The 13,001-nt window shown below is 36.6% G+C and overlaps 1 protein-coding gene and 1 long non-coding RNA gene across 5 annotated transcripts in view; one reads left to right on the top strand and one right to left on the bottom strand.

Annotated features, from left to right (window-relative positions):
* The window catches only part of LOC105867224 (uncharacterized), a 142,531-nt gene that overhangs the window by 16,563 nt on the left and 112,967 nt on the right, over window positions 1-13,001 (bottom strand). The window contains exons 2-4 of one of the 4 annotated variants that reach the window (XR_012920558.1): window positions 3,335-8,908; window positions 2,989-3,149; window positions 1,737-1,882 (exon numbers count right to left, since the gene is read on the bottom strand). This is a non-coding gene — a long non-coding RNA (uncharacterized LOC105867224). Of the gene's footprint in view, window positions 1-1,736; window positions 1,883-2,988; window positions 8,909-13,001 lie in introns of all 4 variants that reach the window. The other 3 variants (XR_012920560.1, XR_012920559.1, XR_012920557.1) reach the window with 3 other exon arrangements.
* Window positions 1-13,001, top strand: part of SCN9A (sodium voltage-gated channel alpha subunit 9) — a 92,133-nt gene that overhangs the window by 12,645 nt on the left and 66,487 nt on the right. The window contains exons 7-11 of the mRNA XM_012757045.2: window positions 3,052-3,115; window positions 4,400-4,541; window positions 6,660-6,866; window positions 8,806-9,093; window positions 11,136-11,507. Of these exons, the coding sequence (XP_012612499.2) occupies window positions 3,052-3,115; window positions 4,400-4,541; window positions 6,660-6,866; window positions 8,806-9,093; window positions 11,136-11,507 (1,073 nt within the window). The remainder of the gene's footprint in view (window positions 1-3,051; window positions 3,116-4,399; window positions 4,542-6,659; window positions 6,867-8,805; window positions 9,094-11,135; window positions 11,508-13,001) is intronic.

Raw genomic sequence — 13,001 nt, 5'->3', positions numbered from 1 at the left:
TAGGTTATATTGAATAATGTTGCTGTGAACATCCATGTACACGTTTCTGTATGGACTTGTACTTTCTATCCTCACTATATACGCAGTAGTGGAAGTACTGAGTCAGGATTCACTCTTTATCTTTCAGAATCATCCACTTTTGAATGCACACAAGCAATGATTTATTTCTTTTGCATTCCATTTTTCTTTTTTTTTTCAGATGTTAACCCATAAATTTTCTTGAGGCCAACTATCCTAATAATTTAATGTCTTGTTTAAAAATTAATGTAAAATGTCTTACAAAACCAGAGTGAGCTACTCATACTGCTTCACCTTTCATCATTCTCAGACTGAATTAAATACAGAACCCTGGCCATGTGCTGGCACAGGTAGCTCTAGAGCCCATTTTTACAATGCAGCTCCTCAATGATTGGTAAACAGGAAGCCATGTTATTAAAGGATAATTCTAAAATAACCCTTCCTTAGTAAAATATCTTGGAGGTTAGGGTATGCAAAATTGCATCTTAGCCTCCCCCACCTCACTATGCCATGTCCATTCTCTTTAAGAAACAGGATGTTTTTTTTTCAAAAAGCTGTTCATGAACATTCTAACCTAAATTTTCACCTCAAACTAAAAGGTTTTTATTGCTTTTGCTTGTATTTTCTAAGACAAAATGATGATGTGTAAGTCAGTCAATTAATTTTATCTGAAATTGTATAATGGTTTAATATCTCTTGTCTTTGAGCAACTGGTATAGAATTATGGATCACCGTATTAAGTGCTTTACATACAAAATGCCTTTACACTATTCAACAGCTCTATAAAGTAGTTATTCTTATCCATATTTTACACATGCAGTAGCTAAGGCTTAAAGGTATAAAGATAATTCACTTACATAGGAAGGGATAGAAGCAACATTCAAATCCAAGAATATCTGGCTTCAAGGTCTGTCTTACGCTATTTACTCCTAAAGTCTCCTAATAATCAAATTTTTTTTCTTTGACCAGAGCCAAAGAAGAAGTAGGCCCTTATTAAATAGAACAAATATTTGGGAGAGGTGACAAAACTTTTTCAGTCTTATAGACATTTATTATGCACAATTAGATCTGCCTCGAGTCTTAGGAGTAAGCCTTAATCATGAGTGATAGAAGAGATTATGAGACCCTTTTGCACTGAAAATGAGCACAAAGAGTAGCATGTTTTGTGGAAAATGTGCCTCTGCTACACTGTCATATTCCCAACACCCAGAACTTACTAGGTCCTAAATAAATATTAATTGGTGAATGAACAGTAAGAAAATTTTAGAAAACAAATTTTATTCATTTATAGTACTGCCTTACTGACTTTTGCCTCTCCTGGAGGACTTTAGGACTCAGTCAGGGGCTCCCTTCCTTCTTTCCTCTCTCTTTTCCTTCCACTCCCCTGGCCTCCCCTCTCTTCCCTTCATTTCCCTTTTCTAGCTACACTTTCACTCTGGGTGATTTTATCAAGTACTGTGGCTTTGAAAACCATCTGTTTGATGATGACTCCCATCTTTATATCTCCATCGTTGATACCTCTGTTCATCCCAAATGCTCATATCAATCCAACTGCTTACTTGAAAAATATAGTTTACTACCTAACAACTACCTCAAAGTAAGCATGGCTTAAATAGAGCGCCTGGTTCCTCTCCAGCCCTCTTCTGGCCCCAGTCTTCCTCCTCTCAGTAACAGGCACCACCCTCTTCCCAGTGTCCTTTCTCTTGCACACAACTTACGTGCCCTCCATCAGCAATTCCTGTCCACTCTGCTTCCATCCTCTTTTCTCCATATCCACAGTTATTGTCTGAGGTTAGCCATGTCATCTCTCACCATCGTCATTTAACTGGTCTCCCAGCTTCCACACTTGCTCTTCTATAGTCCACTGCCCACAAAGCAACCACAGTGACATTTTAAAATATTAATGATATCTTATATGTCTATTTCCTGCTTCTCTACTACAGTCATGCACTGCGTAACAACACTTTGGCTAATGATAGCCTGTACGTACAGTGGTGGTCCCATAAGATTATGATACAGTATTTTTACTGTACCTTCTCTGTGTTCAGATATGGTGGAATATGCAAATACTTACATATTTGCATATTATAACATGCAAATATGTACAAGTGTAACATGTACAAGTGTAACATGTAAACACACATGTAACAAGTGTGTTACAGTTGCCTACTGTACTCAATACAAGAACATGCTGTACAGGTCTGTGGCCTAGGAGCAATAGGCTATATCATACAGCCTAGGTATGTTCTAAGTCATACCATCTAGGTTTGTGTAAGTACACTCTATGATGGTTGCAGTGATGAATTTGCCTAATAATGATGCATTTTTCAGAATATATCCCTATCATTAAATAATGCATGATTATACTTCTAGTCATACTTAAGATCTAAATTCCTTTCAATGATATGCAAAGCCTGATAGGATCTGACCCCTGCCCACCTCTGTCACCACAGTCCTCCCACTCGCCATACTGTATCCATGTGGACCATCTTGCCTGTTCTTCCATGCACCAACTTCGTTTCTGCCTTAGGGCCTTGCCTCTTGCTCTTCCCCCAGCCCAAATATCTCCTCACCAGAGTATTTGCATGGCTGCTTCTTTGTCACATATAGGTCCCAGTTCAAATGTCATGTCCATTAAAAAGACTTCCCAGACTGGGACTACATTTTATCACTTTGTCTTAATTTATTTTCTTTAAAGCAATTATCACTATCTGAAAAATGCCTTGTAAATTTATTTATTCACTTAAGTCATTCTCCACTCCCAACCTTTAACCTCACCTCAACATAAAGCAAGCTCCACAAAACAATAGATCTTATCTATTATGTGTATCCTCGTGTTCATTGCCTGGCCCAAAAGAAGTTATCAGTGAACATTTAGGGATAATATATGAAACTATAATAAATAAATGGATTCACATTGCCTGGACCAGGCCTGAATGTATGTGTATATGTCTATATTGATTACTTTACCTGCTTTATTATTCTTGAAGTTTACAATCTGTAATGTTAATCTTGTTCAAATTCTTCTTAAAGGGTATTTTTATTACTTGGAGGGATCCAAGGATGCTCTCCTTTGTGGTTTCAGCACAGATTCAGGGTAGGTAATATTTGTTTTGTTCTTAGTCTGAAGGCTGAAAAAGAAGGAAAACATGCTCAATAAGTTTGCTAATTGAAATTTTTTATCGTGTATTATTTTTATATATAATAATATAGTCAAGCTATTATTTGACTCATTCTCTCCCACAGCAAATCCAGACTTTAAAATGTTCATATTTAATGCATAATCTTGAAAACAAGACTTCAAGTTAGTGCTTACATTAACTTAAGACATAAGTCATGTAAACCTTAAGAAGATAGGAAAAATTACTTCCAGAAAAATCCGACCAAAAGTTGGTTGGGTAGTTTCTAGCCTTTCTTCTTTCTGGAAAAAAGGATAACAAGATCAAAATCAATTTTTCTTTCCATTCCCAAGTTCTACTTACTCTCCAATTTAATGTGACTCATAGGTAACTGAATGCAATGTTTTGGCCACTCTAAACAAAAGGATCCTATGAACTTGGGGAAAGATATTTTAAGAACCTCACATTGATGCAAATATGCATCTTGCTGTTTCTCTCATACAACAACTTCATTTTGCAGCAGGGCATTTTCTCTTGCTCATCCCTTTATCCAGATATCTCTTCATTGGGTACTATGTACACTGGGAACATAAAAAATAAACAAGATAAGGTTGCAGCTTCCAAACCTCAGAACCTCAGAACACTCTGTTTATGTAATGGCATCATGGAAACCAATCTACTAGTTTTAGAAAGAAAAAAGTCTTTAAGCTACAAATCTTTATGAACTTACATGATTGCTCTATTTTTTAATATTCTTTATTTTAATTCGTTTCAAGAATAATATGGGAGAAACAGTTTTGGTAGAGGCCTACATATAAGTTCTTACTGATCCAAGAACTATTATAAAACATCTGGTGAAAGTTTTCAAGTTTTGAGGATAATGATCATAATGAAGATGATGCCAACAGTAACTACCATTTACTAAATGCTTTCTATGTGCAAGAAATAGGCTAGGTGATTTGCACACATTATCTTATTTAACCTTAATAGCAATCTTATCCTTTTGAGATAGGTGTTATTATCCTATTTTCACAGAAAGAACTGTGCCTTGGAAAACTCAGGTAATTTGGCAACGTCACCAACTAGTCAATAGTAGGGTAGGATCTAAATCCAATTCTTCCTGACTCTAAATCGTGTGCTCTCAATCATTATTCAATGTTGTTGCCTGATAGAAAAAACCTTGGGTTTATAATTTTTCAGTAGGGTGCTTTAGCTTGTGTTTTGAACCCACTCTAATATGTAATGTTCTTTTTCACATGTAGTCAGTGTCCAGAGGGGTACACCTGTGTGAAAGCTGGCAGAAACCCCGATTACGGCTACACAAGCTTTGACACTTTCAGTTGGGCCTTCTTAGCCTTGTTTCGGCTAATGACCCAGGATTACTGGGAAAACCTTTACCAACAGGTGAGTGCCAAGAGAAACACGCATTGCATTTTTGAATGCATAAAAATCTGATGTATGTTGTTTATTAACCTCATAAAAGGAGAATGTTTTATGCAGTTGAGAATGGAGGAATTGTTTCAATTCCTCCATTGTCTTATCCCTATTGTCTTACCTCTATTGTCTTAACCCTAAAATTGCAAATGTTTACTCCCAGCACTCTTTTTTTTTTTTTTTTTTTTTTTGAGACAGAGTCTTGCTCTGTTGCCCAGGCTAGAGTGAGTGCCATGGCATTAGCCTAGCTCACAGCAACGTCAATCTCCTGGGCTCAAGCAATCCTACTGCCTCAGCTTCCCGAGTAGCTGGGACTACAGGCATGCGCCACCATGCCCAGCTAATTTTTTCTATATGTATTAGTTGGCCAATTAATTTCTTTCTATTTATAGTAGAGACGGGGCCTTGCTTGACCAGCCTTGATCAGGCTGGTTTCCAACTCCTGACCTCGAGCAATCTGCCCGCCTCGGCCTCCCAGAGTGCTAGGATTACAGGCGTGAGCCATGGTGCCCGGCCTCCCAGCACTCTTAAAGTGGGTCATTCTTGAATCATAAATAATTTTCTTATCATTTCTGAGCACATTTGATCTCCAGATCTTTCCCATTTCTCAATATGTCATCCCACAGGGCCCTAGAAAAATAGCAGAAAACATAACTGTAATGTTCTATGCAACCACCCCTGCACTCACAGTGGTTTCCATGCAATTGTGGGATACACTGAACACACGAGGCTCTCCCGTGCTCATGTGCTCACCGTGTTTTGTTTTTCAACTCATATTTACAGCTAAAGACTCAATTCACTTCTCTAAATTTTCCTTTCCCAAGTCAATTCTCCCTCCTCTAGATTTCCATGGCCTTTTGTAGATTCTTCAGTTTATAGCATAGATCTCTTGTACTGTAATTGTTGTTACTTTACGTGACCATCTCCTCTAACTTGAAAGTGAACCTCTTGGGGCTGTGGGCGCTATTTAAGCATTTATTTGTATGTTCTCAGCACCCACCCCAAAAGGAAGGAGACCAAAATCTCTGTATCATATATAATAGTGAATCACTTTTCTCAGAAATGCCATAGATTCTTCTTTTGTCCTGTTTTATACTTACTTAATTTCTGAGAATATTGTAAATGAGAACAAATTATATTAAAATGAACTTCACAGGGAAAGAAAGGAATGCAAATGATTTTTTAAATTCGCAAGAGGAGGTAATCTTTACTCAAAATTAAAGAAATGTAAATAAAAACAATAGTGACATATAATTTTTCACCTATTAGAATGACAAAGATTAAAAAATTTAAAAAGAGAGACATTGTCAACTGAGGTATGGGGAGCAGGTTTCCTCACATATTGCTAATAACCACTGGAAAGAGTAACAGGAATTTACGTGATTAATATGAATATACCTGTTGACTTAACAATTCCACTATTAGGAATTTATCGAAGAGAAGAAATCAGCAACAACAATAACTGATAGAAAAGGGAACTGAGTAGCTAGACATCAGAGATAGGAGAGGGAGATTTATTTTTTCATTTAATATCTGTACTATTTTGAATTAATTTAAAAATGCAATGTATGATAAAATATATTATATTTTAAAATTAATAAAAATATTAGTTAAAAATAAATACCTATGAGGTGAATATATAAAGTTATTCAATAAGGCTCTCTGCCTAGGGTTGACATTCAATGCTATCATTAATATTTCATTTTAAAGGAAAAATATATAGAATTTTAACAGTAAAAGGGACTATAGATATTGTCTGTTCCTAAAATTTGAAAGTGAGCACAGGAGCTGGTTTCATCAGTAATTATCATACTGCAGGAAAAAATGTGGAATTTTTATATTATTATACTTAATATTCAAAAATCATCCCTAACTTTACTACAGGTTTATTAGATTGTTATATCTTTTGTATCGAAAATGTGTGGAACATTGTTTTCCATGAAGAAAGTGTATTGTTTTTATACTTTTGGATAACATGAGGTTATATAAAATTGCCATATTTACCTATGTCTAATAACCCAGTCAGGTTGAAATAATTTACTAAAACAACTTAGCTTTACTAAAATAACCATTTCCATTTTTCCCTAGACACTGCGTGCTGCTGGCAAAACCTACATGATCTTCTTTGTGGTGGTGATCTTCCTGGGCTCCTTTTATCTAATAAACTTGATCCTGGCTGTGGTTGCCATGGCCTATGAAGAACAGAACCAAGCAAACATTGAAGAAGCAAAACAGAAAGAGTTAGAATTTCAACAGATGTTAGACCAACTTAAAAAAGAGCAAGAAGAAGCTGAGGTATTGGTATTTGGTTTAAATTTCCTCCTCAAAGTACAAATGCAAAGGATAATGTCAAAGGCCCTGCGGGTCTATGCTCAGCTTTCCCTGGTCAATTTCCTCTAATGGATTTTTTGGTATATAAACTGCATCTTCATTTCTAGTGTGGGTGAAGGATCCTGTTCTGGACTCAGCTATTGACACCTTCCCCGTAATAATCAGCTCACTCTGGCATGAAAGATGTTCTAAGGCTGTTCCTCCGAATCCCGTTACCCACAATGCTTCAGTTTGTATGATATTATACAAAGTCCAAAAATATGCATGTATTGCATTTCCCTGTGGTACCAATTATATACAATGGTTTCGGGAAAATTATTTGAATGGCAAAGTTAACAGATATTCTATGGAGTAGAAAGTAAAACATGTATCATTTTTTTGTTAATGTTGCAAAGATTTTTAAGATAAAACATGAGATGTTAAGAAAGCCATACTTACGGTTGTGGCTACTTTAACCTAAGTCATAGAGCCTCCTCCATCCTCTCTTCAAAGTGGTACTTGAGTGCAAAAGCTTGTGAAGGCTTGTACTAAGAGAAACATAATTTTAAATGTACTGCAAGAATCTTAAAATTTGTTTGGTGGGCCAGGCGGTGGTTTGAGCCTGTAATCCTAGCACTCTGGGAGGCCGAGGCAGGAGGATCGCTGGAGTTCAGGAATTCGAAACCAGCCTGAGCAAGAGCAAGACCCCATCTCTACTAAAAATAGAAAGAAATTAGCTGGACAACTAAAAATATGTAGAAAAAATTAGCCGGACATACTTGGGAGGCTGAGGCAGAAGGACTGCTTGAGCCCAGGAGTTTGAGGTTGCTGTGAGCTAGGCTGACGCCTCGGCACTCTAGCCCAGGCAACACAGTGACACTCTGTCTCAAAAAAACAAAACAAAACAAAAAAAACTTGTTTGGTGGTTTGACCTGGTTAAATCTCTTCGAGGAATTTAATATGTCAGGGGAGTAATAATATGCAATGGAGAAATGCAGAGACACTTTGATGCACAAATGTTCACTACAGCATTTTAATAATAGTAAAACCCAGAAAACATTTAAATTTTTAAAAATTAGAAAATAGTTAAGAGAACTATGATAGTTTTATATCTTACAGTATTATTCAGCCATAGAACTATGATAGTTTTATATCTTACAGTATTATTCAGCCATAAAACTATGTTTTAAGAAAATTCTGTCATTAGGAAAATGCTGTTAAAATAATGATGAATTAAATACAATCGCATTTTAAAAGTATATATATATAAAAATACTGGAAGAAATATTAACACCAATTTTTTCTGGAATGTAAGATTATGAGTGTTTTTCTATTTTTCATTTCACATTTTTATTTTCCAATTATTTAACAAGAATTTTAAAATTTTTATAATAAAAACCTTTTTTTAGTAAATGAGTACCAGGTACTACGTAGGAAATCCCTAGAAATCTCTTTCAGGCTAATAATCATCTGCCTTACCATTCTTGGAGATATTATTATTTTTTAATAATTCTTTTATTTTTCAGATAACTCATTCTTTATAAACTATAAAGTGCCTGCTTATAATGATAATTTTGAGTTAATTACCTGAGAAACAAGTTATCTCTTTACACAGTTTATGTGAGTTTTATGCTCCAAAATTACCTAGTAAAACTTTAACATAGAATATTTAAACTTTCTTCACTGCAAACAAATTAATAACATGACAGTTTAATTCCAAAGTATAATGAAGCATTATTACAGTGCAGGAGAAGAAGCAAATATATGCTTTGTAAGCTTTGGGGTCATAGTATAAAGATAACCATCATTTCATGCACAAAGTCTACGCACAAGGTAATTACATTGATGGCAGAGAGATGCCCTGTAATAGGGTTTCCCGGAATTTGAAAATGATTCATTTACGTGTAATGTCTCGGCTCAACAGGCAATCGCGGTGGCAGCAGCCGAATATACAAGTATCGGGAGAAGCAGAATTATGGGCCTCTCAGAGAGTTCTTCTGAAACATCCAAACTGAGCTCTAAAAGCGCTAAAGAGAGGAGAAACAGAAGAAAGAAAAAGAATCAAAAGAAGCTCTCCGGTGGGGAAGAAAAGGGAGATGACGAGAAATTGTCCAAATCGGAATCAGAGGAGAACATCAGGAGAAAAAGTGTCCACCTTGGTGTTGAAGGGCACAGGCGAGCGCGTGAAAAGAGACTGTCTACCCCTAATCAGGTACCACCAACACTGCTAAATGCCTACCGTCAGAGGCAGGATGACAGAGCACAAAGTTTTATTCTGGGGTGAGGGATCTCAGGACAAGATAGTGAGTGACTTCATTGGTATGTTTTTAGGTAAAAATCTATGTATGGCTAGGCATTTATGGAAAGATGTATGCAGGTTCCCATTCAAGTTTGATCATTTTTGAAGGAGTTTACAGTTTCAGAATTATCATATCTTTTCTAATAAACACGTTTTTAAAAACAAAAGATTCCTGAGAACCATTGTAGAAATAGACTGTTCACACTATAGATTTTTTGTATTCGTATTTAGTCTGTAGTTTTTAATGTCTCGTTGACTAGAAACTAATTTTAGACTAGTTTCTCTTCTTTCTTCACCACTGTTGGTAATGATGTCACCAGAATATAAATTACCCCACTTGGAACTTTGTAGAAGGCTTTGACATCCTCCACTCCCAACCATATCAGCTACTAATATGGAGCCCCATGGCCTAATAATTCTGCTTGTGTGGAATTTCTCTTTCCCTTTTGTTCTTTGTCCATCAAAACCTCCATATCTCAGGCCTCCCTTCCTACAGTTCAGTACAAACTCCGAAGATGAACCATTGCTTCCATTCTTCTTAGCATTTCCCTGTTTTTCATCACACAACTCCCACAAATAATTTTTCTGAAACAGAAATCTAGTCATCCCCCTCCCCAGCTTAAAAAAACAAAGCAAAACAAAAATTCCTATTGAATAACCACTGACCACAGAAGACCCATATCTTGTCCTGCTATAAGCTGGGTTCATCTTCGTCTTCCCACCTTCCTCTACCTCCATGTGCCCTCATTCTTACCTACATGGCTTCTATTTTCCTACCTTCATATGGTTTTCCCTAACTGAAATCATGTTCTTCCTTGTTTCCTCCTGTCATAGTACCACCTGTTCTTCACCCATCAGCTCGGGTGTCACCATCCCTGAAATTTTCCTCTGTCATCTACATTTCTCCCAGAAATTTTCCTCTGTCATCTACATTTCTCCCAGAAATTTTCCTCTGTCATCTACATTTCTCCCAATCTGCTCTTCAGTGCCCCATTCGGAATTACTATCTTTCTCAACTTAGCCTTCATTTAAAGTTTCCATCTTCTACTACTTAAGTCTGTAAGGCTCCGTCTGATATACACAGAAATAAAAGATAGAGTCCCTGCCTTAGAAGATTTCACTATCTAGATGATGAGATAGAACTTGAACACATATATCAATAAAAAGAATTATGACAACAGCAGTCCAAGCTACTTTTAAGGCAAAAAACAAAAAAACAAAAAAACCTTGTCATACCCTTTTTCCATTGTTCATAATGCCTGCTACTTTTTCCTTTACGTAGTAAGCACTGTTTATTGAACTAAATACTTCCAAAGAATTTGTATTCAATTTGGTTTATAAAAACAGTTTATACTGGACATAAGTCACATAAATGTGACTTTTTCTTCTTCTTTGGCATTGTATGACTTCTTTTCCAAGTTCTAATATTTTATGACTTTGTAAACTCACTGATATTAAAAGGTATTTTAAAATATACCTTAAATGAGCTCTCACTTTATGAGGTGGAGTTGCAATCAGTGCAATGCAAAGAAGCATACAGCCAGGTCTTTGGTCTTAAGAAAGTTTCAACTTCTTTGGAACTTAGGGATTAATGTATGAAAAGCTAAATAACAGGTAGGAATACCAAATTCCTTTTTAAAGTGATATGTTCTACACAGAAAAATGAATGGTGTAAAAAAAAAAAAAAAGTGGTTATTCTAGACCAGAATAGTAGAGAGCTGTACAGCAACAAATAATTTATCTGTTCCTGAAAACATGAATCCTTCAAATAATTGTATCTCTTATTTGAAAGACTTTGTCTTCTTGCTGAATTGCTTTGTTTTCACATATGTTTGTTTTAAATGGGTACAAAACCACCTGCCCTGAGACCAACAGGACCAGCGGTAGTTATGTGAAGTGCACTTCTATCAGTAGGTGTTTCAGCAGATACGTGTCATGTTTTATTTTTTCTATAGTCACCACTCAGCATTCGTGGCTCCTTGTTCTCTGCAAGACGGAGCAGCAGAACAAGTCTTTTTAGTTTCAAGGTTCGAGGAAGAGACATGGGATCTGAGACTGAATTTGCTGATGACGAGCACAGCATTTTTGGAGACAATGAGAGCAGAAGGGGCTCACTGTTCGTGCCCCATAGACCCCAGGAGCGGCGAAGCAGTAACATCAGCCAAGCCAGTAGGTCCCCCACAATGCTGCCAGTGAACGGGAAGATGCACAGTGCCGTGGACTGCAACGGTGTGGTCTCCCTGGTCGATGGACCCTCAGCCCTCATGCTCCCCAATGGACAGCTTCTGCCAGAGGTGATAATAGATAAGGCAACTTCTGATGACAGCGTAAGGACATTTTACATAGCTCAGGCATGGCTGGGCCCTTCTTCCTGCATCAGTCAGTCTCTCTGCTGGAGGGGCCTTCTCTCTGGTCCTGTGAATGGCTCTGCATTTTGCAATATTGTGTCTGTAGAAACACACCTTTAAGTCATTAACTTAATCCTTATACTATGTGTTGTAGGCCACTAATTCAAAGATATTTAAAATCCCATTTTTGAAAAAAAGTACTTTATTGATTTTATGATTGAAGATTATAAATGATCTCTTTAGAGAACAATTTATAAAAGGGATGTGTGTGTGTGTGTATATATATATATATATATCAGCACAGAAAATGCATTAACAGTGCTGATCTTATTAGTTAATAATAGGTCCCATTTTTATCAAGAAATTTAGGTTATTTGCCCATACTGCTATTTTTTTGAGGTCACCACTTAATATTACCTTATTGCAAGGGATCTTATTTGAGATGTTAACAATAACAGCAAACATGTGTTTAGTATTTACAACAACCCTACGAGATAATATATTATTATCTCTGTTTTATAAATGAAGAAATTGAGGCACAGGGAAATAAAGCAATTTGCCCAAGTTTACTCGGCTAATAACTGATAGCTCTGAAATTTAAACAGAGATTCTCTCTTGTCTCTCCAATGTGCAGTAGGATTCTTATCTTGGAAATAATTTAGAATGGCTATGCTTTAGTTCCTCTACATAAATGAAACATAACCGTTTTCCTTAAAAAATATCTTTTGTCTGGAGTCTATGAATCAAAACAAAATATTCAAAACACATGAACTGATAAAACAAAATAAAAACAAAAACAAAGGCCGGGCGCTGTGGCTCACGCCTGTAATCCTAGCTCTTGGGAGGCCGAGGCGGGCGGATTGCTCAAGGTCAGGAGTTCAAAACCAGCCTGAGCAAGAGCGAGACCCCGTCTCTACTATAAATAGAAAGAAATTAATTGGCCAACTGATATATATATAAAAAATTAGCTGGGCATGGTGGCGCATGCCTGTAGTCCCAGCTACTCGGGAGGCTGAGGCAGAAGGATCACTGGAGCCCAGGAGTTTGAGGTTGCTGTGAGCTAGGCTGACGCCATGGCACTCACTCTAGCCTGGACAACAAAGCGAGACTCTGTCTCAAAAAAAAAAAAAAAAAAACAAAACAAAACTAGAACACCCATTTCAAAATAACAATTCCAGGAGTTTAGAAGTGGTTAAGTAAAGGTGTCTCATTCAGCTTGAAAGTGAGATCTTTCTAGTTACTGGAGTTTTCAGGATAGCTCTTTAGCCTATCCACTATGATATTCTGCATTGATAAATATCAGCAAGGGCTTTGACTAACCCAACAAGCTTTGAACATATGCTCCATATTCATATTTTCAGACACCAGTATTTCAAGTGAGAATAAAGTTCCATCAAAGCCATGGCCACACATTTCAGTTTGAATAAATGCATGTGCTTTTAGGTAATGTGTGACTTCTATGCTTGCATGATA

This window comes from Microcebus murinus, chromosome 8 (genome assembly GCF_040939455.1).
Source record: "Microcebus murinus isolate Inina chromosome 8, M.murinus_Inina_mat1.0, whole genome shotgun sequence".
Lineage (NCBI taxonomy): Eukaryota > Metazoa > Chordata > Mammalia > Primates > Cheirogaleidae > Microcebus > Microcebus murinus.
This window is presented reverse-complemented; position numbering and strand designations above follow the sequence as displayed.